The following is a 27493-nucleotide window of genomic DNA, read 5'->3' on the forward strand; positions in this document are numbered from 1 at the left end:
AGTTCCCAAAACTCCAACATGATCGTCCAGATGCAAGATAGAATTGATGGCATCTAAATGAAAATAACAGCAATTCAATCAAAGGAAATCCCAAGGTCTTACTAGTGACTTGCTGTGTGTAATATTCTTTGTACATGAAACTCAGAAAAACAGGAACGAAGATTGGCAAAGTCATGAGGTTAATTAGGACATGAATGGACCAATTAAGTGAACACATTCAGTCTTGTCAAATTTCATCCCAATTCTTATCTTGTTCCATTCGGATTAGTCAATCAACTTCCTCAAAGTCTAAGCTAGGGTTGCTTTCCTGTTCCTTCATGGTTAAACGAAACATCTCCGTTGACCAAAAGTCAAGGTAATGTCTAGATTATTTAAGATGCATTCATCCATGCTCAATGTATCCATACCCACAAGTCCCATACAGAAGCATAGGTTTCTTTGCTACTACCACCACTGCACCAATGTCATGCATCATGCTACTTATTGCCCTCTTATTTCTTTCTTCCCCGAAGCTGTTAGCTGAAAGCCAGTCCATCTGCAGCAATGCTAACATCTTGTACATGCGAAGCAGTACCTACATCTCTAACCTAAATTCCCTCGCTGAAGCACTATTTGCCAATGTGACAAATTCAAACTCACACTCAGCTCGTGACACAGCTGGTATGGGTCCTGACATGATCTATGGAGCAGTGCTATGCCGAGGAGACACAACCCCCGGCACTGATTGTGCATACCGCCTCAAGAAGGTCCTTGATGCAGCAAGGAACAACTCAGCTAATAGTTCCTGCTCTTCCCAAAGGGACATAACCTTGTTTGATGATGGGTACCTGGTCCAGCTAAGATTCTCTGACCAGGATTTCATCTCCAACTTCAGCAACTCTCAGGAATGCATAGTGAGAGCTAATCTGAACCCTCCACCATTAGGTCATGTTTCAGAGCAGTTCGATAGTCTTGTCTCCAAGCTGATGGCAGAACTCACAGAAGGCGCAACAAAGAAAACAGCCAGGTACGAGACAGGCCAGGGCTGGCACACCGAGAAGAGCCAGACAGTATATGGCCTTGTGCAGTGCACAGAGGACATGCCGCCGGATATGTGCCGGACTTGCCTGAATAGCGCCATCAAGAAGAGGGAGCAGATGGTTAAAAGTGGCCAGATGGGCGGCGCAATCCTCGGTGTGCACTGCAGCTTTTGGTACCAAACAGAAGTTCAGTTTTTTGCTGGCGCGCCAGTGTTGTCATTAAATATGCCCACACGTAAGTTGATCTCTGATACTTCTTGGATAACTTGGTTAGAACAATCTTTCATCTTCACTTCCATTTGACCATCAGATTAAAGCTAAGAAACTGAGGTAAATAAATACAGAACAGGATTCCTGGCATCAGAAACAGTGAAAGACAAATCACACTTTATTTATTTAATTTGTAGAAGGGTTTAGACTGGTTCCTGCGACACATATACTACTACATGTAAAGAAATCAACCAAAAAAGTTATGAAATAATAAAGTGTTACCTGCTTATGCATATAGTTTAACACTTTAACTTTAACCATTAAGCACCATGCTGCCCTCTTATTAGTATTTTTCCCAATCCAAAATTGACTAGCCACTAGAGTGTAGAATTGTTATTGGTTATGACTTGCATACATGGAACTGCAGCAAGCAAATTTTGGATCTGGGTCACAATTGGATCGTTCTCAGTCGTGGTTTCAATTTCTTGGCTGCTTGTTCATATTTGGATCAAAACAGAGAGGAAAAGAGGTAATAGTAAACTCACAGAATTTCACCTTGCATTTGGTACAATAAAAAAATGATTACCAAGAAGGATCTTCTCTGTTGTTTGCAGAAAGAGCAAGATTCGAACTACAATTGCTATCAATGGCAATACAAAATGTAATCAATTTGTGGAGGATTGAAGAAGGCAACTCAGGGTTTTCTCTGTATGATTTCTCTCAGATAAAGGAAGCCACAGGCAACTTCTCTAGTGAAAATAAACTTGGACAAGGTGGTTTTGGACCAGTTTATAAGGTAAATATACTTGCATAGTTGCATTTGCATTAAGCATATTCTTGTTGTTCTATATTTGCTAAATTTCGGTTGCTTCTAGATCAACTATTTTCTAATATCTTCTAGAGAATATGAGCTTGTTATGCTCACAAAAAAAAAGAGATATGATTGTAGTAGACTAGTTGCACAAGTTATAAAGTGATTAATGAAATCAAACAATTCTTTCTAACATCAATAATTTCAGGGCCTATTGCCTGGTGGTCTAGAAGTAGCGGTCAAAAGACTTGCAGCATGTTCGGTACAAGGTTTGTTAGAGTTCAAAAATGAAATTCAGCTGATAGCAAAACTTCAACACAAAAACCTCGTTAAGTTACTTGGCTGCTGTATCCAAGGAGATCAAGAGAAGATGCTTGTCTACGAATATATGCAAAACAAAAGCCTGGACATCTTCATATTCGGCAAGCCTGCCATAACTTTTAACCATTCTCACATGCTGCAATTTGAGGTGCTTACAATTTTTTTTAAATTTTTTCCATATTTTTGTTCTTATTTTGCAGATATTAACAGAGGAGGGCAGTTGAACTGGTCCATGCGTCTACACATTGTTGATGGGGTAGCGCAGGGGCTCTTGTATCTTCACAAGCACTCACGATTTTGTGTTGTTCATAGGGATCTGAAAGCAAGTAACATCCTCTTGGATAGCGACATGACTCCAAAAATTTCTGATTTTGGGATAGCAAGAATATTCAGCTCAAACATGATGGAATCAAATACAACCAGAATAGTAGGCACACAGTAAGGACGAATGCACTTGGCTTTTTCAGATTATATCACATCAAGAAGTGCTTTTATATGTTCTAATGAGAATAATGCATTACTATAACAACTCTTTAAGCAGAGCACCAAGCTGTGGCTGTTGCACATTGACAAATGCAGAGTTCGATCTTGGATAAGCATATAAGCATATTGTCAACTTAATTTATCTACTCCTTGTTTCTTGGTAAATATTATATAACAATCACTTCTTCCACTCAGTGGCTACATATCTCCAGAGTATGCCTTTGATGGAGTTTGCTCAATCAAGTCAGACGTCTTTAGCTTTGGAGTCTTGGTCTTGGAAATTATAAGCGGAAAGAGGACTACTGGTTTCTATCCATATGATGGAAAATTATACAATCTCATTTCGTATGTAAGTCGAAGTTACGATAACACTACATGCCCAATAGCATGGTGGCCCTTGGAGCATTGGGTGCTTGACAAAAGTACATTGTTTTCTAATAGGCTTGGAAACTTTGGGGAGTTGGAGAATGGCGCCAGCTGGTTTGTTGTCGTATAGGAGAAGATCATGAAGCGATAGAAAGGTGCATTCAGGTGGCACTTTTATGTGTTCAAGAGAGCGCAGAGGACAGACCTGCTATGGATGTTGTGGTTAGCATGCTAAACAGTGAGAATGTGAGCCTGCCCAAGCCAAAGCAACCAGCTTACTTCTTTGTGCGCTCTAGCGGGTCAGAAGCTCCATCATGCAATATTAATATAAGTATTACGCTAGCAAGATAAATTAGCAATCCAAAAGAATGTGAACCAACCATGTTTCTGTGGTGTTAAGGGAGCTCCAAGTCTAATGTAGTGGTTTGTCCGTATATATGATCTTTTGTTTTTGTTTGGCCAAATGGTGTTTCCACTTTTCTGTTTCAGGGTTAACTAGTGTCATGTAACTCTGGTCTTATTGTTATGTATATGATTTTCTCTGTATCCATGCTTAAATGGTGCTGTAACTTGTACTCAACTAGAAACCGGATGCAAGCTACTTCAAGTGCTTATAATAATTTGTGCCCCGATTCTAGACATACTATAAGACTAAAACAGTAAACAGTGAAAACAAGTATCCTAGTAAATGTCTTTTTGTTGCAGTAATTGCGCACCAGATTGTCAGGTACCTCTGTTTAGAACACTGGGAATGTCTGTATTTGCAAAATCACAGACTCCCAGTACAGAGAGGTTATACATACAAGTCCTAAATCTCTCGGTACCATAATCGGACTAAATTAGGGGTGGGGGTACAACTTACAAGCTACATTTCGTCGATTTCGGCTTAGTTCTAAATTGAATGCCCCAATACAAAATCTAGAAATAATTTTCCACCCCCGTAAGGACTAAGGCTACTTCGCACCAGCAGCAGTGCAGCACTACCTCTACAAGCTGTGAAGTGGAATCGAAAATTGCGGCGGTGAAGTATCAGGACACTAACCTGGGCAGCCAGTGAGATGCGCGGAACCAGGCAGTGGGGGCAGTCGACCAGAGGCCGCGCCATTGGGTGGCTCTGCCCCGTTCGCCGGCGGATGGTCTAGGAGTGTGGCGACTGCCGAGACGGGGGAGACGGTGGCACGGCGGCGTAGCACGGCAGGCGCCGGCCGGAGCAGGAAGCGGGGCGGGGGAGCGGAAGGCCAGGCCTGGTTGTGATGGGCCGGGCCTGAGGGCCTCATAGTCATAGCTATTCTTTCTATCTTTTTTTTTTCCCGACTTTGCCATACAAATCGCCAAACAGGATACGATACTTATTACCTTTTACATAAAAAAACTTATTTGCTAAAAAAAAATATTACTGTTCTTGTGTTCCTTTTCATGCTGAACTGAAATGAGTCTTGTCTGAAGAAAGTTGCACGTATCCATCAAGAATTCAAGAGCCGTTCAAAAGTGAGTTTGACTTTGAATTCAGGAAACTTTGCGGTAACTGGCCCGTAAGCATCTAATTGGGCAAAATACCCGCGCGTGGATAACGAGCGTCGAGCCGCACTTTGTTTGCGCGTAGTAAAGGACCCAGTTCAGCAGGTAACGCTTGCTTCCAAGTTCCAAAGCTATCCTTTTCACGTTTCAGAGAGTTTGGTTTCCGCGAAGGCTCTCAATGCAAGCTGCAACCTAGAAGTTGGATAACATGAAGCAAGAGCTGAATTTAGGGAGGCAGACTAATTAAGATACAGATACGAGTTTAGAGACTCAAATGCCATGTCTTTTGCGGTTCAGAATTCAGCCGGCTATTGTTAAGTTCTGTCTTACACCACTTCCTGTTGGGATCATTGTGTTATCCTTTTCACGTGCTGGAACGGTGGGCACCGCTGTTGGGATCTTTGCTTCTTAGATGCCCAGACAGGGATCATGAACAGTAAGAAAGGTGACAATGAAAGTAAGTGTCGAACTCTCCAATAATGATTAGAAAATTCAACCCTTTACACTATGGAGAGGGGGCTATTTATACCCCTAGCACTCGGCCAGGTTTTACTAAATTGCCCCCTCCCAACTCATTTACAGCTCACTCTTAGTCGGTTTCGGGGTAAAATTACAAGGTGAGAGGTTTACAAATCCGACCTTCTCACGTATTCCAGAGGTGTACAAATCCGACCTTCTCACATATTCACGTTTTACTCACATGTCTACAACCAACGAAGGTTACAACAACCTTCGGGGTCCTCCGGGAGTTTGGGCCATGGAGGTTCCATCAACGATCGACCAGCCATCATCCTCGTTCCCGGTGGCGGTCTCTTTTCCCGAAGGTCTTGATCTTCGAGTTTATGCTTCCGGGTAGCCGTTTGTCACCTTCGTCTCCCGAAGGTGGTCACCGAAGGTCTTGTTCTTAGACCCTTTACTTCCGAGCGGCCGTTTGTTTCCTTCGTCTACCGAAGGTGGTCACCGAAGGTCTTGGTCTTTAAGCTTGTGCTTCTGAGTGACCCTTCGTCACCTTCGGGTATGCTTACCCTCTTCTTGTTGGAGCCCTGCAAAAGAGTTAGGGAGCATTTTCGAGGGTGGGAGCTTGACCCGGAGGTCCAATCCCCAACAGTAGCCCCTCGAGGGCGAGGTCCGAAGCCGACGGTCTGAACCCTTGTTAATGAAGAAGATTGCGTGTAACCTTCGGGAAGCTCCCGAGGAAAAACGTCTCCCGAACCGTCGGCTGCAACGGTCGGTTTCTGTTGTATACGTGTCGTGCTCTGATTGCGCCGCTTGGGCTGCCGTCTCCTCGATTTTACCGCTGGAACTGTTCCTTTTCACCGCCCATATAAGCGGAGGAGGGGGGGTAAAACCTGTGCTCTCTCGAGCTTGGCTTTCCTTCGTCGCTTTCTGCTATATTGCGCTTTGTCCGAAGGTTCTGGTTTCGTGCGTGGTCAATCTGCTCGTTTTTCTCGGTGTAGGTAGCCTTGCGGCTCATGGCTCGCACTAAGCAAACAGCGCGGTTGATCGAAGGTTCGTTTGAGCCTTTGTTTCTAATTTAACTTTATTTTTTTGTAATTATGGCATTAATTAAGAGGGCGGTTCTCGCGTACAGACTCTGGTCCAGCTCCCGAAGGAGAGGCGGGTGGTTCGCAGCCTTCTCAGCAGCAGCAGTCCAGCGAGAGCCTTTCGGCTGTGTCCACAGACGTGTCGGAACTGATGGCTCCGGAGAAACATAAGACTTTGCTTTTCGAGCCATCTGTCGTATCTTAGAGCATGATAGACTTCTACGTTACGAAGGGCTATTTCGCCGAGGGTGTTTGTCGCCCTCCGGGGGCAGAATTGATTCCTGTACCGGAGACCGGCGAGGTTGTGGTCTTTAAGGATTTTTTTACAGCGGGACTTAGACTTCCGATGGATCCAATTGTGCCGAAGCTTTTGGAGCCATTCAATGCGAAGCTACACCATTTTACCCCGAACGGGATTGTTGCATTGGCCAAATTTCTGTGGGTAGTGCGGAGCTTCGGAGGGGAAGTGTCTGTGGATGCCTTTTGCAGACTTTTTTAGCTGCACTGCCAGCCTCGTAAGGTCTATGTAGATAATGATGCCGAGCTTAGCGAGGTTCAGAACGGCTACTGCACCTTCGTTCCTCGTAAGCCGAACAAAAGGACTGGCTTGTTGAAGGTTATGCTCTCGACAGCTTACAAGAACAAGTGGGAGGGGAACTGGTTGGGATACTAGTTTTACGCGAAGATTGGCTTCCCTGATCCCGAAGGTTCTAGCGAGAAGAAGTATCTTCTGGCTTCGGACATTGATATGTTCGACCACGTCTATCAGCCTGCCTTCAGCAAACGTGGGCCAGGTTTCAAATCGTGTCTGGAAGCCTTCATGACGGCTTGCCAAGTTTGTGGTGGCAGGGATGCTGTCGAGGAATTTCTGGTTGCCAAGGTTTGGCCACTGGCTGCTGGCTGGTCTCCGTTGAGGTTCGAGCACAAGCGCTTTGTTGGTTTGAAGTATGATGTGATTTCTCCGATTTTTGGGCTTCAGAAACCAGAAGGTGCCAGTGACGAAGTTATTGTTGATGAGCTGGAGCGTCGGGCTGCGGAGATACTGGGGCCATGGAACAAAAAGGAGTACCGTTCTTTGGTGGAGGTGTGTGGAGGGAACCTTCGGTTAAACCGGTGGCTAGCTGAGATGGGCGTCGCTTACGAGCCTCAGCCGGTTCCGGCGAACGCCGTTCCAAGAATGACGCTGCCGGGGAACGTTGGTTCGGAGGTTCCTGAGGCGAAGTCTAGAGGTAAGGCTAAGGTGGAGGAGGCGGGGAGCATCGGGGCTACTGGGACACGGGGGCGCGGCCGTGGTCGGAAACCTTCGAGCACGAAGGTTTCAGTTGCGAGGGTTGAGAGCGCCAAGAGAAAGGCACAAGATGAGGAGGTTTCTTCGGGCGATAGCGGTACGCCCTCATTTATGGAAGAGCTCATGGGGACGGTGGACGGGGAGATTGTAGTTCCCGAACGGGACCATGCTTTCCGGTTCCGGCCGTCGGGTTGAGGTGGCGAAAGCGTTGATTAATCTTCATTGTTCATCCGAAGGTACGACGAAGCGCCGGAGGATTCAAAGCCTCGTCAAGACTGGGGCCAAGCCTGCAGACATCCCGAAGCCACTCGTGACGCGGGTGGTTGCCTCAACGGCTGAAGTCCTGAAGGATTCGGCTCCGGCGCCGAAGGATGCACAGCCTGTTCTGGCGGTTAACATTGAGGAGGGGGAGATCTTGGTAGGTGAGACGCTGATGGTGCTCAGAGGTGGAGAGGCTCCTGGTGGTTCCTCTGTTCCACCTTCGGACAAAGAGGTGGAGGCTTTGGAGGGGTTGGCCTTCGACGAGTCTGGTAAGTTTCACCTACTTGGCTTTTCCTGATTACCTAACTTGTTCGCCGCTCTCGAAGGTTTTTTTACTTTTGTTACTTTTTGCAGCTGTGTCGGAGTCGATGCAGCAGCTCTTGGCCGCGATGCACGGGCCTGGCACGATTGGGATTCTTCCTCCTGAAAGGGGTAGGGTGGCGTCTGATTACGTTTGGCCTTCTTTCGATTTTTGGTTTTCCCGGAGGTGATTTTGTTTTTTATTCAGGATTTAATGCAGCTGTGGCAGAGGCGTCTACCTCCGACGCTGCTTTCATAGTTGCTGAGCTGAGCAAGAAGCTTGCCCTCGCCAGCCGAGCTTTGATGCAGAAGGCCAAAGCGGACGCGGACCTTCGGGTGGCGAGTGCCACCGAGAGACTGGGTTTGGCTGACAAGCTCCGGCAGGCTGAGGCGGAAATTCTCGTTTTGAAGGACGAGAACCAGCAACTGAAGGCCAGGTGTTCGAGGCTAGAGTCTGCTGCTTCGGATAACGAGAAGGTTCTGGAGAGCCTTCGGAGGACCGTGGAGGGGGATGCGAACGAGAAGGCTGCCCTTAAGAGTAGGATCACCGAGCTGGAGTGGGTTCAGGCTAAAATGACTGAACTCGAGCGGGTCTTACCCGAGGTCGCCAGACGAGCCGATGGGGTGTACCAAGAGTACAAGAAGGCTCTTTCTGCCCTTGGAGCGGAGCCTTTGCCCTTGCCTGAGCCGGTCGAAGGTCCCCAAGTTTTCTTCTTGCTTTTGGACTGGTTGCTATCGGAGTTCGAGGGCCTCGGTGAGGTGATGAGTATTGCGAATGACAACGCGGCCTCTGTCTCCTTCGAGGGGCTTGTTGGAAATCTTCTTCGTGCCGACGCAGTTGACCTTGCCCGACTCGATGGTTTTCAGTATGTACCCTATGAAGGCTTGGCAGCGGAGGTGGGAAGAATTCAAGATGTGAAGGCTGCGTTTTTTGAGCGTTTCTGGGAAACTTCTGGCAAAATTGCCGTTCGGACTCTGGCGGCCGCAGCTGCTGAGGTAGGGTTGGTTCCAACAATTTTTTGTTTTTTCTTTTGTTTATTTTTAATTGATTTTGTCCATTTGGTGCAGGAGGCGACTCCTGATCAGCCTTCGGAGGAGAATCGAATGTCCGAGGATCGGAGGTCTCCTTCGAGGGCTCAGGTGTAGAGATTGGTTTGTAGTTTACTTTGGTAGCTTTCTGGGACTTTGATCTGTAAATATTGCCATGGTGCAGGATGTGAACAATGCTATGGTATTGATGAGCTGGGAGGCTTTTAGCTTTGCTTGTCCTGGATGCAACGTTGCGGAATATTTAATCTGGTCCGGTAGAAATTCATTGTAACATGTTTTTTCTCTTTGTCTGACTGTGACCTTCGCGATTGCCTTTGTAATGGCCACTTATTGCGTATCCTTCGGGTTTCCTTTATGCGTGCATCCTTCTAGGTGTTGTGATGTGCATCCTTCGAGGTGCTGTTTTTGTGCATCCTTCGAGGTGCCTTGTTGTGTGATGTATTAGGCATATTTGCACCCGAGGTTTGAAGAGTAGTACTGTTGTGGGGCTCTTGGAGAAAAACCTCTCCCCCCAATTCTTCGTTTTTTCGTGCCGAAGGACCTTTTTGGATGTAATTTGTTGTCCGGGGCGACACTTGTTAGGGTGGTTCTTCAAAAAACGTCTCCCCCTTCCTAACGAGTCGTTGCCCGGAGGTATTTTGTGAAGAAGAAGTGTTTGTTATTTTGATATATGATTTGTTTGCCAACGATGCAATGCACGGAAACTTTGTTTTTTTTGTGAAAAAACATCTCCCCCTTTCTTGCGCGCTGTTGTCCTCAAAAGGCTTAGCTCTTTTTGGGTAAATCGAATGATGGGTGCCGAAGGTTCTTGTGGAAAAAATGCCCCCCCCCCCCCCCTTTCTGGCATCCATCTTTCGATTTTTCCGAGGTAGCCTGTTGGCCTTCGCTTTGCACTTATTGTGCCCTTTTTGTCGTTGGTTTTTGGTTCTACTTTTTGAAAGGTCGGAGGCCCTTGGCGTTTTTGCGCTTGTTGAGCGCTTTTGCCGAAGGTTTTTTAGTTCGGACCTTTTGAAAGGTCGAAGGCCCTTTGCGTTTTTGCGCTTGTTGTGCGTTTGTGCCGAAAGTTTTTTAGTTCGGACCTTTTGAGAGGTCGAAGCCCCTTGGCGTTTTTGCACTTGTTTTGCGTTGTTGCCGAAGGTTTTTTGGTTCGGAACTTTTGAAAGGTCGAAGCCCCTTGGCGTTTTTTGCACTTGTTTTGCATTTGTGCCGAAGGTTTTTTGGTTCGGACCTTTTGAAAGGTCGAAGCCCCTTGGCATTTTTTGCACTTGTTTTGTATTTGTGCCGAAGGTTTTTTGGTTCGGATCTTTTGAAAGGTCGAAGCCCCTTGGCGTTTTTTGCACTTGTTTTGCATTTGTGCCGAAGGTTTTTTGGTTCGGGCCTTTTGAAAGGTCGAAGCCCCTTGTCATTTTTTGCACTTGTTTTGCATTTGTGCCGAATGTTTTTTGGTTCGAACCTTTTGAAAGATCGAAGCCCCTTGGCATTTTTGCACTTGTTGTGTATTTGTTTTGATAAGTATGCAAAATTTACAGATTCTGCATACTTTGCTAACTTACTGTTTTGTTTAGCATGCCGATGCTTGCCGAAGCTTGCCATTTTGGCTGCTTAGGCGAGAGTGACACTGTTTAGGGAAAATTTATTGCATTGAGGTTGTTTACACTGGGTCCGCCTCGTCAAAAACCTCACCTCCTATGCGGAGTTTTCCCTTGTGAGGAAAAGAGGACGGCCCGTTTACAAAGTAAGAAATAACTGAAAATAGATGCGAAGGTCCGCGATCGCTTATAGCTTCGCGATGCGTCCTTTTTACAAACTTAAATGTAGTACTTTTTGAGGCTGTCGGCATTCCAAGGATGCTGCAGCTCATTGCCTTCGGCGTCGGACAAGTGATACGACCCTGGCCTGTTGCTTTTGATTACTAGGAATGGTCCTTCTCACTTGGGTTGAAGTTTGCCGGAGGTTTCGGCATTTGGCTTCATTTTTAGGACCCAGTCTCCAACTGCGATGTCCTTTTTAACTATTTTCTTGTCTCTCCACTTTGTGGTTTCTTGTTGATACTTTTCTAGATTTTCCGAAGCTTGTAGGATGTCTAGCTCTATGAGGTCTTTCTCCTCCGAGGGTGTGCCCTCGACTTGATGGGTCACCATTAGGCTTCGATTCTTAAGCTCTTCTGGTGTCATTGCTTCGGCACCATATAGTAGCCTGAATGGGGCGAACTTGGTGGTTCTTGATTCTGAGGTGTTGTGGGACCAGATGACCTTCGGGAGTTCATCTGCCCATTTTCCCTTTTTCTGATCAAACAGGCACTTCTTGATGCTGCCGAAGATGATGCCATTGGCCCTTTCGACAGCCCCGTTGGATTGTGGGTGGTACACCGAAGCAAAGATTACCTTCGTGCCCAGACTGTAACAGAATTCTCTGAAGAGATGTGAATCAAACTGTTTTCCGTTATCGACGGTGATCTCCCTTGGGACCCCAAACCTGCAGACGATGTTCTGCCAAAAGAATTTTCTGATTGTTTCTGATGTGATGTTGATGAGTGGCTTGGGTACTTGTAATTGCCCTGAGCTGCGTACTTGTAATTGCCCTGAGCTGTGAGTAGGGGGCCCACTAGATCAATTCCCCATCTTTGAAGGGGCCAGGTCGGGGGTATCAGCTGAATTGGCTCCGAAGGATTTGAGGACTTCGGGCCCATCATTTGGCATGCTTGGCATGTTTTCACTATGTGCTGAGCGTCCTTCAGGGCTGTTGGCCAGAAGAATCCTTGCCTGAAGGCTTTGGAGACAAGTTGTCTGAAGCCAATGTGGGACCCGCAAAACCCGTAGTGAATTTCTTTGAGGAGCTCGATTCCTTCGGTTGTCGAGATGCACTTTAACCATGGGCTGGTTACACCTGACTTGAACAGTTCTCCCTCGGAGATAACGTAGCCCCTCGCTCTTTGGAACATTTTCTTCTACTCTCTCATTTGGCAGCTCAATGTTTCCCCGAAGGTACTTCATTATAGGTGTTCTCCAATCTTCGGCTGAGATGACTGAGACTTGTTTTTCTTTCTTCGGCTTGACCGAAGGTTCTGTGATTTCTTTGAAAAATACATCTGATGGTAACTGCTCCTTTCTTGATGCTGCCTTTGCCAGTTTGTCTGCTTCGTCGTTCATGTGCCTCGGGATATGAACGATGTCGAAGCCTTTGAAATATTTCTCCATGGATCTAACTGCATCAAGGTACTCGATAAGCTCTGGCTTTCTTGCCTCCGAGTCCTTTTCGATGTGATCTCTGATGACCTTCGAGTCTGTTTTGACTATGAAGTTCTGATGGCCAAGGGCTTTCATTTTGCGAAGGCCCAGTAGCAAGGCTTCGTACTCGGTTGTGTTGTTGGTAGATGATTCTAGGTTGCTGAAGGTTAGTCGTGCAGCGTATCTTGTTTTTGCTCCCGAAGGAGACTCTATGATTGCAGCAATGCCCGCTCCGTCGTTGCACCAGGCCCCATCGCAGTGCACGATCCAGGTTTCAGTCGAAGGTTCCTCCTTGAAGGTTGGGGATGTCCAATCGGCAATGAAATCTGATAATACTTGTGACTTGATGGCTGTTCTTCTTTCGAAGTCTATGTAAAACTCAGAGAGTTCCGAAGCCCATTTCGCAATTCTAACTGAGGCCTCTCTGTTACTGAACAAATCATGCAAAGGTTGATCTGTGACCACTATTATCTTGTGAACTTCGAAATAGTGTAGAAGCTTCCGGGCAGACATGACTACTGCATATGCGATTTTTTCTAGCTCTGAGTACATGAGCTTCGAGCCTGCGAGAGCTTCTAATACGAAATAAACAGGTAGTTGCTTCTTTTTTCCTTCGCTTTCTCTCTCGAGCACGAGCGCTGCACTGACGGCAGAGTAGGATGCTGCGATGTACAGGAGCAACACGTCCTTCGGGTCAGGTGAGGTCATTTTGACCATGTTCTGTAGGTGGTTTTTGAGCGCCTGGAGGGCTTCGCTTTGCTCGGGGCCCCACTCAAATTTGTTTGCGTTGCGAAGGACCTTGAAGAATGGTAAGCTTCGGTCTGCAGAGCGGGGGATGAATCTGTTCAAGGCTGCAATTCTTCCTGTGAGTTTCTGTACGTCCCTGATGGACTTTGGCTCCTCCATGTTCCAAAGAGCTTTTACTTTGTCGGGGTTTGCTTCGATGCCTTTGGTGGACACTAGGCATCCTAGCACCTTTTCTTTGTGAACTCCGAAGATGCATTTATTGGGATTCAAGGACAATCCTGCTTTTCTTAAGCTTGCGAATGTTTCGGCCAGATCTGCCACATGGTTGCTTCTTATTGAACTGGTTACAACAATGTCATCAACATAAGTCAGGACATTCCTTCTAAGTTGGTGTTCTAAGACCACGGAGGACATTCTTGAAAAAGACTGTCCTGCATTCTTTAACCCTTCGGGCATCCTCACAAAGCAGTAGGTGCCGAATGGTGTTATGAAGCTTGTCTTCTCTTCATATTCCTTTCTCATCCATATATGATGGTATCCGGAGAAACAATCCAGCAGAGACATGAGTTGACTGTTTGCTGCGTCATCAACGACTCTGTCGATTCTTGGCAGCGGGAAGTCATCCTTTGGGCAGGCTTTATTGAGGTCAGTGAAATCGATGCACATGCGCCATTTGCCATTCTTCTTTTTGACCGGCACGGTGTTTGCCAGCCATGTTGGGTACTTGACTTCTCTAATGACATTTGCATCTAGCAGTCTCTGGACTTCGGCCTTGACTGCTGCGACTTTTTCATCTGCCATTTTTTGAAGCTTCTGCTTCTTCGGATTGATGTTTGGGTTGATGTCCAGGCGATGCTCGATGATGTCTCTGCTGACTCCCCGAAGGTCGTTGGCAGACCATGCAAAAACATCTTGATTCTTGCGGAGGAACTCGAGAAGTTCTTTCTCCTCTTCGGGCTCTAGGGTTGCATTGATAGTCACCATTTTGTCGGGGAGGTGTACATCGAGGGGGACCTTCTTGACTTCACAGTCTTCTTCGAATGTTGCTTTCTCGCTGTCCCTTTTTTTGCTTTTCGAAGGTAACTGGATTGGATTCAGTCCGAAGATTGTGCACATTTTTCTGTCCTGGGGTGTATCCCCGCTCAATGTCCCGCGCAAGTTGCTGGTCCCCGCGAATGGTGATGACCCCTGCGGAAGCTGGCATTTTCATGCACAAGTATAGTTGATGGACGATAGCTTTGAACTTGTTGTTTGTTCCTCTTCCTAAGATTGCGCGGTATGGGTACGACATTTCTACCACATCGAAGGTGATGTGCTCTGTTCTTGTGTTGGCCGTGTCTCCGAAGGACACGGGGAGTGACAGTTTGCCGATTGCGTTCACTCTCTTTCCTCCGAATCCCATTAAAGGGATTTCCGAAGGCTGAAGTAGGCTTCGGTCGATACCCATCTTATCGAAGGTATCGGAGAAGATGATGTCTGCAGAACTGCCAGTGTCAACTAGTATCTTGCCAATCCTCCAGCCCTGAATGTTTGCCTCGATGACAAGAGCATCTGTGTGTGGGTAGCTGATGAGGTTGACATCTTCTTCAGAGAAGGTGATCGGAGAGTGTGACCACTGGGTTCTCTTGGTTGGATATTCGGAGACGATGCAATGGACTTGCCTGAAGTAGTCCCTGCGCTGCCTCTTGTTTTCGAAGTCCAGGGTGGAACCTCCGGATATGGGCATGATCATGCCGAAGGATGGTAGTGCCGCGGGTTGGCTATTTGTGGTTTAGTTTTTTTGTTTTGGTGGGTGAGCTGGGGGTGGTGGTAGCTGCTCCTGAATGGGTTGAGCTTGGGTTGTGGGTTGAATGGTTTGCGTTTGAGGGTTTGGCTGCGGCTGCCAACTGTGATTGTAGTTGTAATTAAACATGGGTGGGCGGTATGCTTGTGTAAATGGTGGAGGTGGAACGAACGAAGGTTGCGTGTACTGTATTTGTTGAGGTGATTCGGTCTGTGGCCATGTAGTGTGCCCAACTAGCTTGGCTTTTTTTCTCGGCCTCCATTCTGTCAAGGGTCTTCTTCTTCTCCGGGCACTGGTTTGTTCTGTGGTCGGAGTCAGACCCATGGAAGTGACAGAAGAATTTTTTGGGATCACGCGAAGGTCCACGACCTCGGCCCCTTCCTCTGCCGCGACCTCTGCCCCGTGCCCCGGACGAAGGTTGCTTGTCGTTTGAGCGTTGGGGTTCCGACTCTGGTGGTGTCGTGAAGGGATCGAAGGTTATCTGATCCTCATCTTCATGCGAAGGTTCCAGAGGTAAGATGAGCTGGTGAGCTGGCTGCTTTTCTTGCTGCCATGTTTGTTGATTGTATTTCTCTGCCTGACGCATGATTCTTCTTTGCTCGACCCTTCTGCGGTGGTCGGCGTCTGACTTCGCATACTTTTCCGCTTCTGAATAAAGCTCCTCTAGAGCCCTCGGAGGTTCTCTTATGAGGTGGGAAGCAAGCTGGCCAGGCAGGAGACCCTTGATGCATTTCTCTATCGCATCTTTCTCTGGGAAGTTTGGGATTTGAGCCTTCTTTTGGACGAACCTCCGGAAGTAGTCATAGAGAGGCTCACGTTCATGCTGGGGGCATTTGAAGTCTTTTACAGTGTTGGCGTTGAGCCTTTTGAAGCCTTGGAAGTCCTGTAGGAGCCTTCCTTTCAGCTGATACCAGTTGTTGATTGATTGCGGAGGCAAGTACGAGTACCAGTTGGCCACAGAACCTTCGCAGGCCATGACGAAGGACTTGGCCATGGTGGAGTCATCACCTCCGGCCGAAGCGATGGTTGCTTCGTAGGCCATGAGGAACTGAGTTGGATCTATTGTAGCGTTGTACTTGGAGAGCTGTGTTGGCTTGTAGCCAAGCGGCCATGAAGTTCGCTGCAGAGTGACTGAGAGTGGCGAGGTCGGGTCAAATGGGAGGTTGACCGGCGTTGGCCTTTGGTTCTCATTATGAGCGAAGGCTGTCTGGAGGATGACGCGGTTTTCTTGCTGGGAGGAACCTTCGGGCATTTCTTGGTATGCCCTCTGCAAGCTCTCAACTTCTGCCTCCATCTCTGCTAGCCTGCGCCTGGCCTCGGCTAGCTTGTTTGCTTGGTCCAGTACCCTCTTTTTGGTGGCAAGCTGGGCTTCGATGTTCTTTTTCTTCATTTCAAGGGCTTTGAACTTGAGTGCTGCTTCTGTGAGTTGATGAGCTTCGGTGTTTTCAGTGCTATCAATCAGGTCTCCATGAGCAGCAGCTTCATTGGTGATGTCTTCCATTTGTGTGTTGGCTCCTTCGTGCTGCGGTTGAGGGCCGTCGAGGAGGCGGCCGGGCTCAGTGGAGGTGCTTGTGGTGCCGGCGGTGGCTTTCTTCTTCGCTGGGGCCATCGAGGGTTGTCTTATGTGCTGGAACGGTGGGCGCCGCTGTTGGGATCTTTGCTTCTTAGATGCCCAGACAGGGAGCATGAACAGTAAGAAAGATGACAATGAAAGTAAGTGTCGAACTCTCCAATAATGATTAGAAAATTCAACCCTTTACCCTGTGGAGAGGGGGAGGCTATTTATACCCCTAGCCCTCGGCCAGGTTTTCCTAAATTGCCCCCTCCCAACTCATTTACAGCTCACTCTTAGTCGGTTCCGGGGTAAAATTACAAGGTGAGAGGTTTAGAAATCCGACCTTCTCACGTATTGCAGAGGTGTACAAATCCGACCTCTCACATATTCATGTTTTACTCACATGTCTACAACCAACGAAGGTTACAACAACCTTCGGGGTCCTCCGGGAGTTTGGGCCATGGAGGTTCCATCAACGATCGACCAGCCGTCATCCTCGTTCCCGGTGGCGGTCTCTTTTCCCGAAGGTCTTGATCTTCGAGTTTATGCTTCCGGGTAGCCGTTTGTCACCTTCGTCTCCCGAAGGTGGTCACCGAATGTCTTGTTCTTAGACCCTTTGCTTCCGAGCGGCCGTTTATTTCCTTCGTTTACCGAAGGTGGTCACCGAAGGTCTTGGTCTTTAAGCTTGTGCTTCTGAGTGACTCTTCGTCACCTTCGGGTACGCTTAACCTCTTCTTGTTGGAGCCCTGCAAAAGAGTTAGAGAGCATTTCCGAGAGCGGGAACTTGACCCGGAGGTCCAATCCCCAACACTTCCCATCTCCTGCAGCCATCTCTGGGAACGTTTGGCAAAGCGGGCAGACGGTATGCTTCGGCCACGGCCAGCACATCTCTCCTGCAGGCTGCAGCCAACCCGACGTCCACAGTCTGTTCTGAACCGCCGACCAGTTAAAAAAAAAACTTGCATTCTGAGGCGCCAAGGTCTTCCAAACCATTAGCTAACGTACTAGCAGTTTTCTAGAATATATAGAAAAACCCGTATATTGTATTATATTATGCAAATTGCAAATGCTTGAGCCGTTTCAAACGCAAAGTCAAACTTTCCGTATGAACTCGTAGCTTTCAGCATACAGAATGCTGCCATGCCTGCGTGACAGATCAAATAAGCTGAGTATACATGCGGCAGCAGCTGGGCAGTCTTTTTCGACATGATGGCACTCGGTTATAGTATTCTTACAAGTAAGTTCGTTCCTGATACAGCAAAAAAAAAAAAAAACACGAGGCCACTCGATCGTCATACATCTATAGAAGTGTGCCGTGATTAGGTTCGGGATAAACATTGTAACCACCTTCTGTTCTTAATTTTGTTTATGTTGTACTTGGCCCCGGATCAGTTTGTCTAGTACCAATAGTCCTATCTTAAGCCACTGAGATTATGCTGATCACCTGACTAAATGTGTGTTAGCAAATGCCTTGCAATGAGACAATTCCAAACAAAAAGGGTCAGTTCATTACAACAGAAGACTAAAATTGGCTAAACACAATATGTAGGATCCACTTGTAACAGTGCATATTAGTTAAAGAACCCCTACTAGTGTGCTTGCACTTGTATAGTATACTGTTTAGCCTTGAGGTTTTAAAAAGTGTGTTTATATATGATGTGTACAATTAACTATCAAGGCATGTATTTTAGCATTATATCGTTTTAGCTAATTAGTTGAAACATTTTCTTAAACCGAAAGTTTATTTTTGAGAGATTGATTAGTTTCCAGTAATACATATTTTGGCATTTTCATCCATGCCTTTCCATTCATGCCATTCTATATCTATAGGATTCCCAGTTTTATAGTCAACAAATAAAGTCAAACTAAAATCTTCTGTCTTCTTCATAAAAAAGGATAATAAGATCTAAAAAATTTTAGTAACATATTTATTTTCTAGCTTCTCCTTTTGTGTAAATCTTATAACCAAACTATGATTATAATTCTATACAATGTCTCTTTTATTCTTTCATCGATATATGTCAGGCTTCTCATTTCACTCATAGCTTGTTGTTCCTTAACTTTCATAACACCTTTACTACCAACCTTCAATTTTTTTTATCAATTGCCATGAAAAAGGTTCCCAAAACCTAGTTAGGTAGGACTAGCAGTGAGGACTAAAGAGCTTGTAGGGGATAAAAGTCTACGTGTGACCAAGCTTAGTCATTGTAAAATTGTTTTTTGATGTCCCATGCTGTTTGAGCTCACACAAAATTATTGGCCCTTCATGTGAAATAGGCTTAATTCGGCGCAAAAGGTAGGAGTATTCCTAAAGAGTTAACTAACGGTAGGTTAGTTTTTCTATTAGAGCACAGGAACCGATGCGTGGAAACTCAGACCATCCAATGTAAGTAATGTAAGATGGTGAAAATGTCAAACAAGGATCGTGAAAATCATAAAAATGGAAGCACATGGTCATTGAAAATTGTAAACCTGTTTGTGTCATGAGCTACGAAGCAAGACTAAGCACAAGCAGCCAGCTGATCAAGCCTGCCGCTTTTCTCCGCCGTGGTCAGTTGGTCACACTGACCGGCAATCAAATACTGGTATTTAATTGTGTAGAATGGAATACATTTTCCATGTTTTTATCTCCACACGAGGAGGATTTGTTAGTGCAGCCGCCATCTAATTGTCAGACTTTAAAGATAAATATGCACTGTTTCTTTTAACCGAAAGAGACACAGGATTACCTGCCCTTGGTCGCGAAATAAACACACAAATCACAGCTCAAACAATGATTGGATCTCCTTAGCAAGAAATTGTTTATACTAATACTAGATTTATGGCATGAATACTTTATAGATATTTCAAGAAAAATGCATAAACTGAAGAAGCACCCCCATCATAGCCTAGAGCTCAAAAGTGCCTCGCTAGTCCCATGCCACCATCCCAAGTTCCCAACCCACTTATAAGGTGTATGTTCTAACCCATTATCATGGTTGTCGGAATTCCGATAATTGTCATACAGTTCTACAACTACGACCTTACAATCTAGTTTGATTCGGCTAATTCTATTCTTGTAGTCACTATTCAGTACATTTTATTTTTTATTTTTTTTTGCTAATAAACCCTACTGTGATTGCTCCTTACCAACCAGCAGCCCGTGCCCAACAGGCATTGTCACTGCCACCTCCCATCAGCACCAACCTCCTCCAAGCCGGCATCGATGTACAGAAGATCTAGTAATCCTAAATCAAGATCTGTGTCATGATTTTTTTTTAAAAAAAATGGGGCACTAATTAGATAATGGAACTATATAAAATGTTACAAAATAAAACATAGGGTTTGTGGTTAAAATAAAGAAAATGTTTTTTTTCGGGCGAATCACAGTTTACTACGCACGCTGCATGAAACCAAAATGCGAAAAGAAAGTGGTCTGCCACATGGCCAGCATCAGCACGTTGGAGCTGCAAGCTTCCAAATCTGGCTGATTTATATATTTGTCACCCGGGGATGTAGCCACCAGTGAGATGAGATGATGTGCCTCTGCTACTCATCAGCGGAGTCAGTGAGACATGGCAGTTTGATTACCTGTAAGCAGCTGCTAAACAAGGCCAGGTGCACCTAACTGCAAAATACTAAATTGGCTAGAGAAGCTAGCCCTGCGCAAAGAAACTGCCTGTCTTGGCGAACCAGATCTGATGAGCTACGTGCGGGCCCACCAAATCCTTTAAAAAAAGCCGTGACACGTCAGACTCACCCATCCGCAGAGCATTGTCCACTGTAAAAATTGTAAACTGCTACTACTCCATGGAAATGAAAGTATAAAACCATCAGCTGCATATGCAGCTACAGGTACAGTCCACAGTCCAGGGAATGAGACACCAAACTGCCTCACATCTCATGCCAATGCCATGGCCTCCAATAATCTCCATCGTGATGGCAGCTGGTGTTCCAGGTCAACCCTCTCCAGCTTAAACTAATTAAGCATAGTGTCACTGTCACTGACTTGCAGCTCGATTAACAATCCGCTAACCAAAACCCAAGCCCGTATCAGTATATCTTAGTATACACTTAAGTGCATATTAAATCTAGCTTAAGCACTTGATTGCTCCCATCCCCGATGCCTATTAGTGTAGCCAAGCGCAGCTAGCTCTTGTGTCACTCATAGACCGACGGCACCAGTAGCCGAGCGCGATCCCCCAACGTGTCCTCTCCCAGCACCTACCTGCCATGCCTGTCCTCCTGCCCCTCCTCATCCTCCTCGCCGTCGCGTCCACGCCGGCTCCGGCGGCGGGCGACGGCGGGGCCGCGGACCTGCCAGTGATCAGCCCCATCTCCTGCCTTTGCAACTCCACCAGCCTCCGGCGGACCTACCAGCCCGACAGCGCGTTCGCGGCCAACCTCGCCACCCTCTCCCGCGAGCTCCCGAGGAACGCCTCGGCGTCGGGCTTCTCTGCGGGGGCCTTCGGCGCCGGGCCTGGCACGGCGTACGGGCTCGTGCTCTGCCGCGGGGACTTCGCCGGCGGCCGCTGCGCGTCGTGCCTCGAGGCCGGGTTCCGCTACGGCGAGCAGAACTGCTTCTCCAGCAGCGACGTCGCGGTGTACTACGACCAGTGCCTGCTCCGGTACTCCGACATGGACTTCCTCGCCGGCGGCGGCAACGCGCCGGAGAGCCCCGCCACGAACATGAACAACGTGTCCGACGGGAACGTCGCGGCGTTCGACGCCCTGGTCACGCGGCTCGTGGGCGCGGTGTCCGACGCGGCCAGCAAGGCGAGCAGGAGGTACGCCACGGGCGAGGCCGGGTTCCCGCCGCAGAAGATGAACGTCTACGCCCTCGCGCAGTGTACGCCGGACCTGACGCCGGCGCAGTGCCGGGGGTGCCTCGCCGGACTCATCCGCGAGATGCCCGCGTGGTTCACGGGGAGGATAGGCGGGAGGATTCTTGGGGTGCGCTGCAACGTCAGGTACGAGGACACTGTCTTCATGGCGACAGACGACGACATGGTGAAGCTCACGCCCCTGGTGAATTCGTCCAAAGGTTAGTCACGCACTTAGTCCCAATTCAAAATTTCTATTTTTCCTTGAAAATTGGCACGGCACCTACCAGCAAATTTGATTTCGGAAGGACGGAATCCATTCTTCGCCGTAACAGCAGTGTTAGTTCCCCCCGCATTTTCAATGCATTTTTGTGAGGCAGTTAACTAATACTTCATTGACATTAGTCTTTCTTGGTTGGATGCTGGTAAAATAATTTTATACTCTACAATGGCAAGCAACTTAGCATTGATTTGCTTTACAAAACAAGTCAACTGCATGCTACATACTGTTAGCTATGCATATGCAATTTATTTGTGTCAATAGACGTAGCTGCTTTGATTGAATAATTTATGGGGTTTTTTCGTGTGTTATTATCAATGCTTTCGTGATTTAGTTGTTTATAAGAGGCTAATGGTGCCAATTTATCATCAGTGAATTAAAATCCACACACTTTTCCTTTTGAATCCAATTTATTTGCTAAATTGGATCACAATTGTATTGTTGATTTGTTTATTTATTTATTTGTAGTATTTTTAAATGTCTAGAATAACCTTCTTTCTTTTGTTTACAAAGAGGAAGCCATAGGATGGAAAGAAATCAAATGTAAAATTAAAAAAAAAATAGACATGTAAAGGATCTTTTTGCCAACATAAATTTTTAATGGTACGAAGTCATCATGTATACATTTCCCAAGTATTTTTTTAAAAAGGTTATTTGCCAACATAAGCAGTATGACAAAACACGCCGAGAATTACAACAACACAAATACGGGCGATTCGCCGTCCAGAGCGAATAATGATGATGTCCAACAACGACCAACATACTCCTACACAAGGAACCCTAAACCATTTTTTTTTCTCCATTGCATGACGTACGGAGTTAAACTATTTTTTGGGGGCGATTTTTTTTTTTGAGGCGATAGATATTGTAGTTAAACTATACATGCTTTGCATCAATATATGTGTAGTTACGTCTACGTTCTTATCTTTAAAGTAGGGCCCGTGTGACTTTGCACCCCAGAGATAAATTAAACGAATGAGAGTGATTCGTGCGCCACGAGTGGGTAACGACTTTTTATCGTTCCGGGCTGCCGCGGCTGGCTTAGTAGAGGTCTTTGTTGTTGCCTTTGGAAACAAGATCATATTTCCCCCAATCCAAACTCCTTTTTCGCTTTTTGCACCATACAAAAAATCCCAGCACTTGCCGGTAGCTAGGGGGGCCCGGCCCTCCCAGCAGTCTGCAATGCAATTTTTAACTCTGTGTCTTGCCAAGCTCGCCATGTGAAGGAATCAAACGTACTACGTACTGGTGGGGAATAAAGAAGTAGCTAGACAGTGATAGGAAATTTGGTGGTTTGTTTTGGGGAAAACACAAGTACTAGTAGAGGGTAACTGGACTTCTCTCTCACACACACATTGGTCTAGATGAGCACCCCGAATTAATCTCGGTCGATCATGTGATTGTGATAGAGGATGGTGCCTTTGTTTTGACTGGGGATTGGCATGCCCATCTCTGCTCAGGATTATTTCCTGGAGAAAGTGTCTGCACGATGAGCAGTGTTTCCGTACGCACATAGTAGCTGGCAGCCTAACACCGACGGAGACGATCGATCGAAAACACTCGTCTCCAACGGTTCAAAAGCTCAAACTCCTTGGCAGACATAGGGTTAACTTAAGCCTCGCGCCGTACTTGCTTGTGACCTTTCTCACAGTTTTTATTCCCTTCACACGCGGCCTGACGAGTCGACGGCCGCCTTTCGCAGGTCGCAGCGCGTTGCGGTCGATCTCGTAGCTGACACACGGGAGCAGGCGCCACGTGCGGCACGAGCCCCGCGGGCGAGCGCTCGCCATGCCGGGTCACGCCGGCGTGCCGTATCGTCTCGGCCGGCCGCCGTTGGTCGGTCCGGTCCCTGCAGCTAGCTGCAGGCGCCACCTCCATGCCGCGCTAGAATATTAGAATCCCGGCGGCCACACCGCCCGCCCGGCCGCGGCGCAGCCTCCGTTCTCCTCGCGGCACCGGCACGAGCACGACGCGGTAGCTAGCGAGCTCCCAGTCCGCCAGGCTCACGTGCACGCACGCGTCGTCCGTCCCGAATAGTGTGCCGACGAGATCGACGCGGCGGCGCCATGCCGAGCGAGCTGATCATGATCTGCCGGGCGCGCGCCCACGACAAAGCTAGGCGGCCCACCCACTGTGTTCGACGACTCCTGGTGGTCTCTCTCGGGTCGCCCTTGGCGGCGGCCTCGATCTGCTGCGGGGCGAGGTGAGCGGCGTCTGCCTTAGCTAGCTACGGGGGACAGCGAGCGAGCTCTGATGTTGGTGTGACGGCAGATCCATTCCCTCGTGCGATGGCAACGACGCAACCCCATGGCTCGGTGCTGGCATCAGGATGAGTCGCTGCCGGTGGTCCCACCGAGACCGATGGCTCCGTCCATCATCACTCCCATTGGCACTGGCATAGGCTGGAATAATACCCGCACCTGGCGTCATGGTGCGTGTGTGCTTAACGCCTAACATGGCAAATGCTACCATGTTAAACGTACGCGAGATGCTTGCTTTGTTTTACCTTTGCTTCGTCATCTTCCTTCAGGGAATGCTTTGATAATTTGGCCACAGCTACTATGCTGGTTCGAGATTCTAATGACACCACCACTTGGTTCAGGGAGCAGCACCACGCTGTGGGTCGTCGCGACCGTCGTCCCGGTGACACTGCTCCTCGCCTGCTTCCTGGCGTGCTTCCTCTGGATAAGAAAGCGGAGGAGGAGAGGTACGTACGTACGTACGGACGGACGGACGGAAGATTCAGTCAGCGTCAGTAGTTTTTGTTACTAGTAGTAATCTTCCTGTTCGATCGTCCAACTGCCTGCTTGCATGCACGGTTTATTTGATCTCAGTGACCAGCATGTCGGGGACGGTGAGCGTGCCCACCATGTCCATGGAGATGGAGCAGGTGCTCAAGCTCTGGCGGGTCGAGGAGAGCGACTCCGAGTTCTCGCTCTACGACTTCGACCAGATCGCCGACGCCACCGACAACTTCTCCGACCACCACAAGCTCGGCCAGGGCGGCTTCGGGCCCGTCTACAAGGTACGTATATATATCGATCGATTCAGTTCTCCTGTCTCGAATCCTCACGCACATTCAGATAAGATAACCCACGCACTATATAGTGATCGATCGATGCTGTGCTCAACACTGAACCATGCTTCGATCGTCCAGGGCGAGCTCCCCGGCGGGCTGGAGATCGCGATCAAGCGCCTGTCATCGTGCTCGGTGCAGGGCCTGATGGAGTTCAAGACGGAGATTCAGCTCATCGCCAAGCTGCAGCACACCAACCTTGTCCGCCTGCTCGGCTGCTGCGTGCAGGCCGAGGAGAAGATGCTCATCTACGAGTACATGCACAACAAGAGCCTCGACTTATTCATCTTCGGTCGGTACCCCTAGCTCATCGATCTTCTCAACGCTGCTTCGCGTACGCCGCTTCAACCATTCCTGCAACCACTTGTTCACTGACGCCCAGGCTTACTTTACTTGCAGACGCTGAGAAAGGAAAGATCCTGACCTGGGAGCGCCGGTTCCGCATCATCGACAGCATCGCGCAGGGCCTGCTCTACCTGCACAAGCACTCGCGCCTCCGGGTCATCCACCGGGACCTCAAGGCCAGCAACATCCTCCTGGACCGCGACATGAACCCCAAGATCTCCGACTTCGGCATGGCCAGGATCTTCTGCTCCAACGTCACCGAGGCCAACACCACCAGGGTCGTCGGCACGCAGTAAGGACTAGTGTGGCAGCAGTAGTAGTGAATTCTGATGAACCAGTCGATCGATCTCTGTTGGTGGCCACTCTATCGCGCGATGCTCATAGCTTCTGCACTTCTTGTGATCCACCAGTGGTTACATCGCGCCGGAGTACGCTTCCGAGGGCCTCTTCTCCATCAAATCCGACGTGTTCAGCTTCGGCGTCCTGCTCCTCGAGATCATTACCGGGAAGAGGACCGCCGGGTTCTACCAGTACGGCAAATTCTTCAACCTCACAGGATATGTAAGTGGGACACAGTTGAGCACCTAGCTCACCTGCAACCAGCAGAATTCAGAGTTCACACAAAGCAATTAGCCTGACAAAAAAAAATGTTGGTTCGTTCGAATTGTTCCCAGGCGTACCAGCTGTGGCAGGACGGGAAATGGAACGAGCTGGTGGACCCGGCGCTGGGCGGCGACGTGCCCGTGCCGGAGGTGATGAAGTGCCTGCAGGTGGCGCTGCTGTGCGTGCAGGACAGCGCCGACGACCGGCCCAACATGTCGGAGGTGGTGGCCATGCTGGGCAGCGAGGGGATCACCATGCCGGAGCCCCGGCAGCCGGCCTACTACAACGTCCGGATCAGCAGCCTCGCCGTGTCGTCCGACTCGTTCGGCGAGTCCTCGTGCGGGATCAGCAACATCACCCTGACGGATCACGAGGAAGGCAGGTAGCGGGAACACGTACGTGTTCTCGGCGTTTCAGTTCTAGGCCAGTAACTGTACAGGACTGCTATATGATCAGAATTCATCAGAGAGACAAAAAAAAACAGAGAAAAAGGATCAGGATATAGGTTAACACAGTTGATGCAAGATATGACCATGCCCATCAATGTGTTAACGGAAGATTTATTTTCTTGTCGAGTCTTGACCAGCTCCAGCAATTTTTGGTCCATTTTGGAGTGACTTCAGCAGCTAGCTGATCTGTATTTTGTAATCGTGATATTTGCGTGTGTACACTTTAGTAGTATGTGACTGCAGCTGTGAAGTTGTATGTGCTTACCGTGCTACTCTTATACATATCTTAGGATGGAATTCAATCTGTTCGGCTAGTTGATCAGCCAACCAGCCAGCAGTGATTTTCTCTCACACTAAACCAGCGCCAGCCAGTCATATTTTTCTCTCACAACAGATCAGCACCGGTCACCAGGCACAGCCAGCCGAATAGAATAAATTATGTTCTGAATATCTGTACATATTCTGAACCTCTCAATAAGAATAACATTGTTTGCTCTCAAGAAAAAACAAGAATAACATTGTTCTTTTTAACTGTCTGAATAACCGTGCAATTTTTTAAACTTCTCTTGCTCCAATTTTTTTTTTTTTTGAGAAACTTCTCTTACTCCAATGGCTAGAGTGGCCATGGATGATGGGCCGTAGCCTGCCCTGCCCTAGGCCCAAGTACAACGTACGGAACACGGGCTGCTACTCGGGCGGACTTAGCGCGGACTTTTGGGAGTGTTGGGATCTTTTGCTTTGTAAATGTCCAAATAGGGAGCATGAACAGTAGGAAAGGTGGCAATGAAAGTAAATGTCGAGCTCTCCAATAATAGTCAGAAAATTCAACCCCCTACACTGTGCAGAGAGGGGGCTATTTATACTCCTAGCCCTCGGCCAGGTTTTCCTAAATTGTCCCCTCCCAACTCATTTACAGTTCACTCTCGGCCGGTTCCGGGGTAAAATTACAAGGTGAGAGGTTTATAAATCCGACATTTTCACGCATTTGGAGGATGTACAACTCCGACCTTCTTACATACTCATGTTTTACTCACGTGTCTTCAGTCGACGAAGGTCACCATAACCTTCGGGTGCCTCCGGGAGTTTGGGTCACGAAGGTTCCATCAACGATCAGCCGGACGCCACTGTTCCCGGTCGCAGGCTCTTCTCCCGAAGGTCTTGATCTTCGAGTCTATGTTTCCGAGTAGCCGTTCGTCACCTTCGGCGTGGTGGAGGCGAAATCCTTCGGACCGAAGGTCTTGGAGTTTGCGCTTGCTCTTCAGGGCAGCTATCCGTTACCTTCGGCCTTCGGAAGGTGACATCCTTCGGACCGAAGGTCATGGTCTTCGAGCTTGCGCTTCTCAGCGTTCATCCGATACTTTCGGGTGCGCTTAGCTCCATTTCGTTGTGGCCCTGCAAACAAGTTAGGGAGCATTTCCGAGGGTGAGGGCTTGACCCGAAGGTCCAATCCCCAAC

General features: G+C 48.0%; 2 protein-coding genes and 1 long non-coding RNA gene across 3 annotated transcripts; 2 read left to right on the forward strand and 1 right to left on the reverse strand.

The window, feature by feature from the left end:
• LOC120690209 (cysteine-rich receptor-like protein kinase 15) lies at positions 1-3790 on the forward strand. Its single transcript, XM_039972789.1, has 6 exons — positions 1-1254; positions 1657-1758; positions 1844-2025; positions 2249-2799; positions 3040-3193; positions 3286-3790. The coding sequence occupies exons 1-6, from the start codon at positions 396-398 to the stop codon at positions 3559-3561; spliced, it is 2124 nt and encodes a 707-aa protein (XP_039828723.1). The 5' UTR covers positions 1-395; the 3' UTR covers positions 3562-3790.
• Positions 3791-5526: 1736 nt separating this feature from the next.
• On the reverse strand, positions 5527-20680 carry LOC120690278. Its single transcript, XR_005681691.1, has 3 exons — positions 20670-20680; positions 11224-11227; positions 5527-5842 (listed from the first exon to the last, which is right to left on the reverse strand). It is a non-coding gene; the product is annotated as an uncharacterized LOC120690278 (long non-coding RNA).
• LOC120690238 (cysteine-rich receptor-like protein kinase 10) lies at positions 20623-26335 on the forward strand. Its single transcript, XM_039972825.1, has 7 exons — positions 20623-21506; positions 24168-24272; positions 24400-24590; positions 24723-24933; positions 25041-25278; positions 25397-25547; positions 25661-26335. The coding sequence occupies exons 1-7, from the start codon at positions 20696-20698 to the stop codon at positions 25973-25975; spliced, it is 2022 nt and encodes a 673-aa protein (XP_039828759.1). The 5' UTR covers positions 20623-20695; the 3' UTR covers positions 25976-26335.
• The last annotated feature ends 1158 nt before the right edge of the window (positions 26336-27493 follow it).

Source organism: Panicum virgatum, chromosome 2K, assembly GCF_016808335.1.
Source record: "Panicum virgatum strain AP13 chromosome 2K, P.virgatum_v5, whole genome shotgun sequence".
NCBI classification, from domain to species: domain Eukaryota; kingdom Viridiplantae; phylum Streptophyta; class Magnoliopsida; order Poales; family Poaceae; genus Panicum; species Panicum virgatum.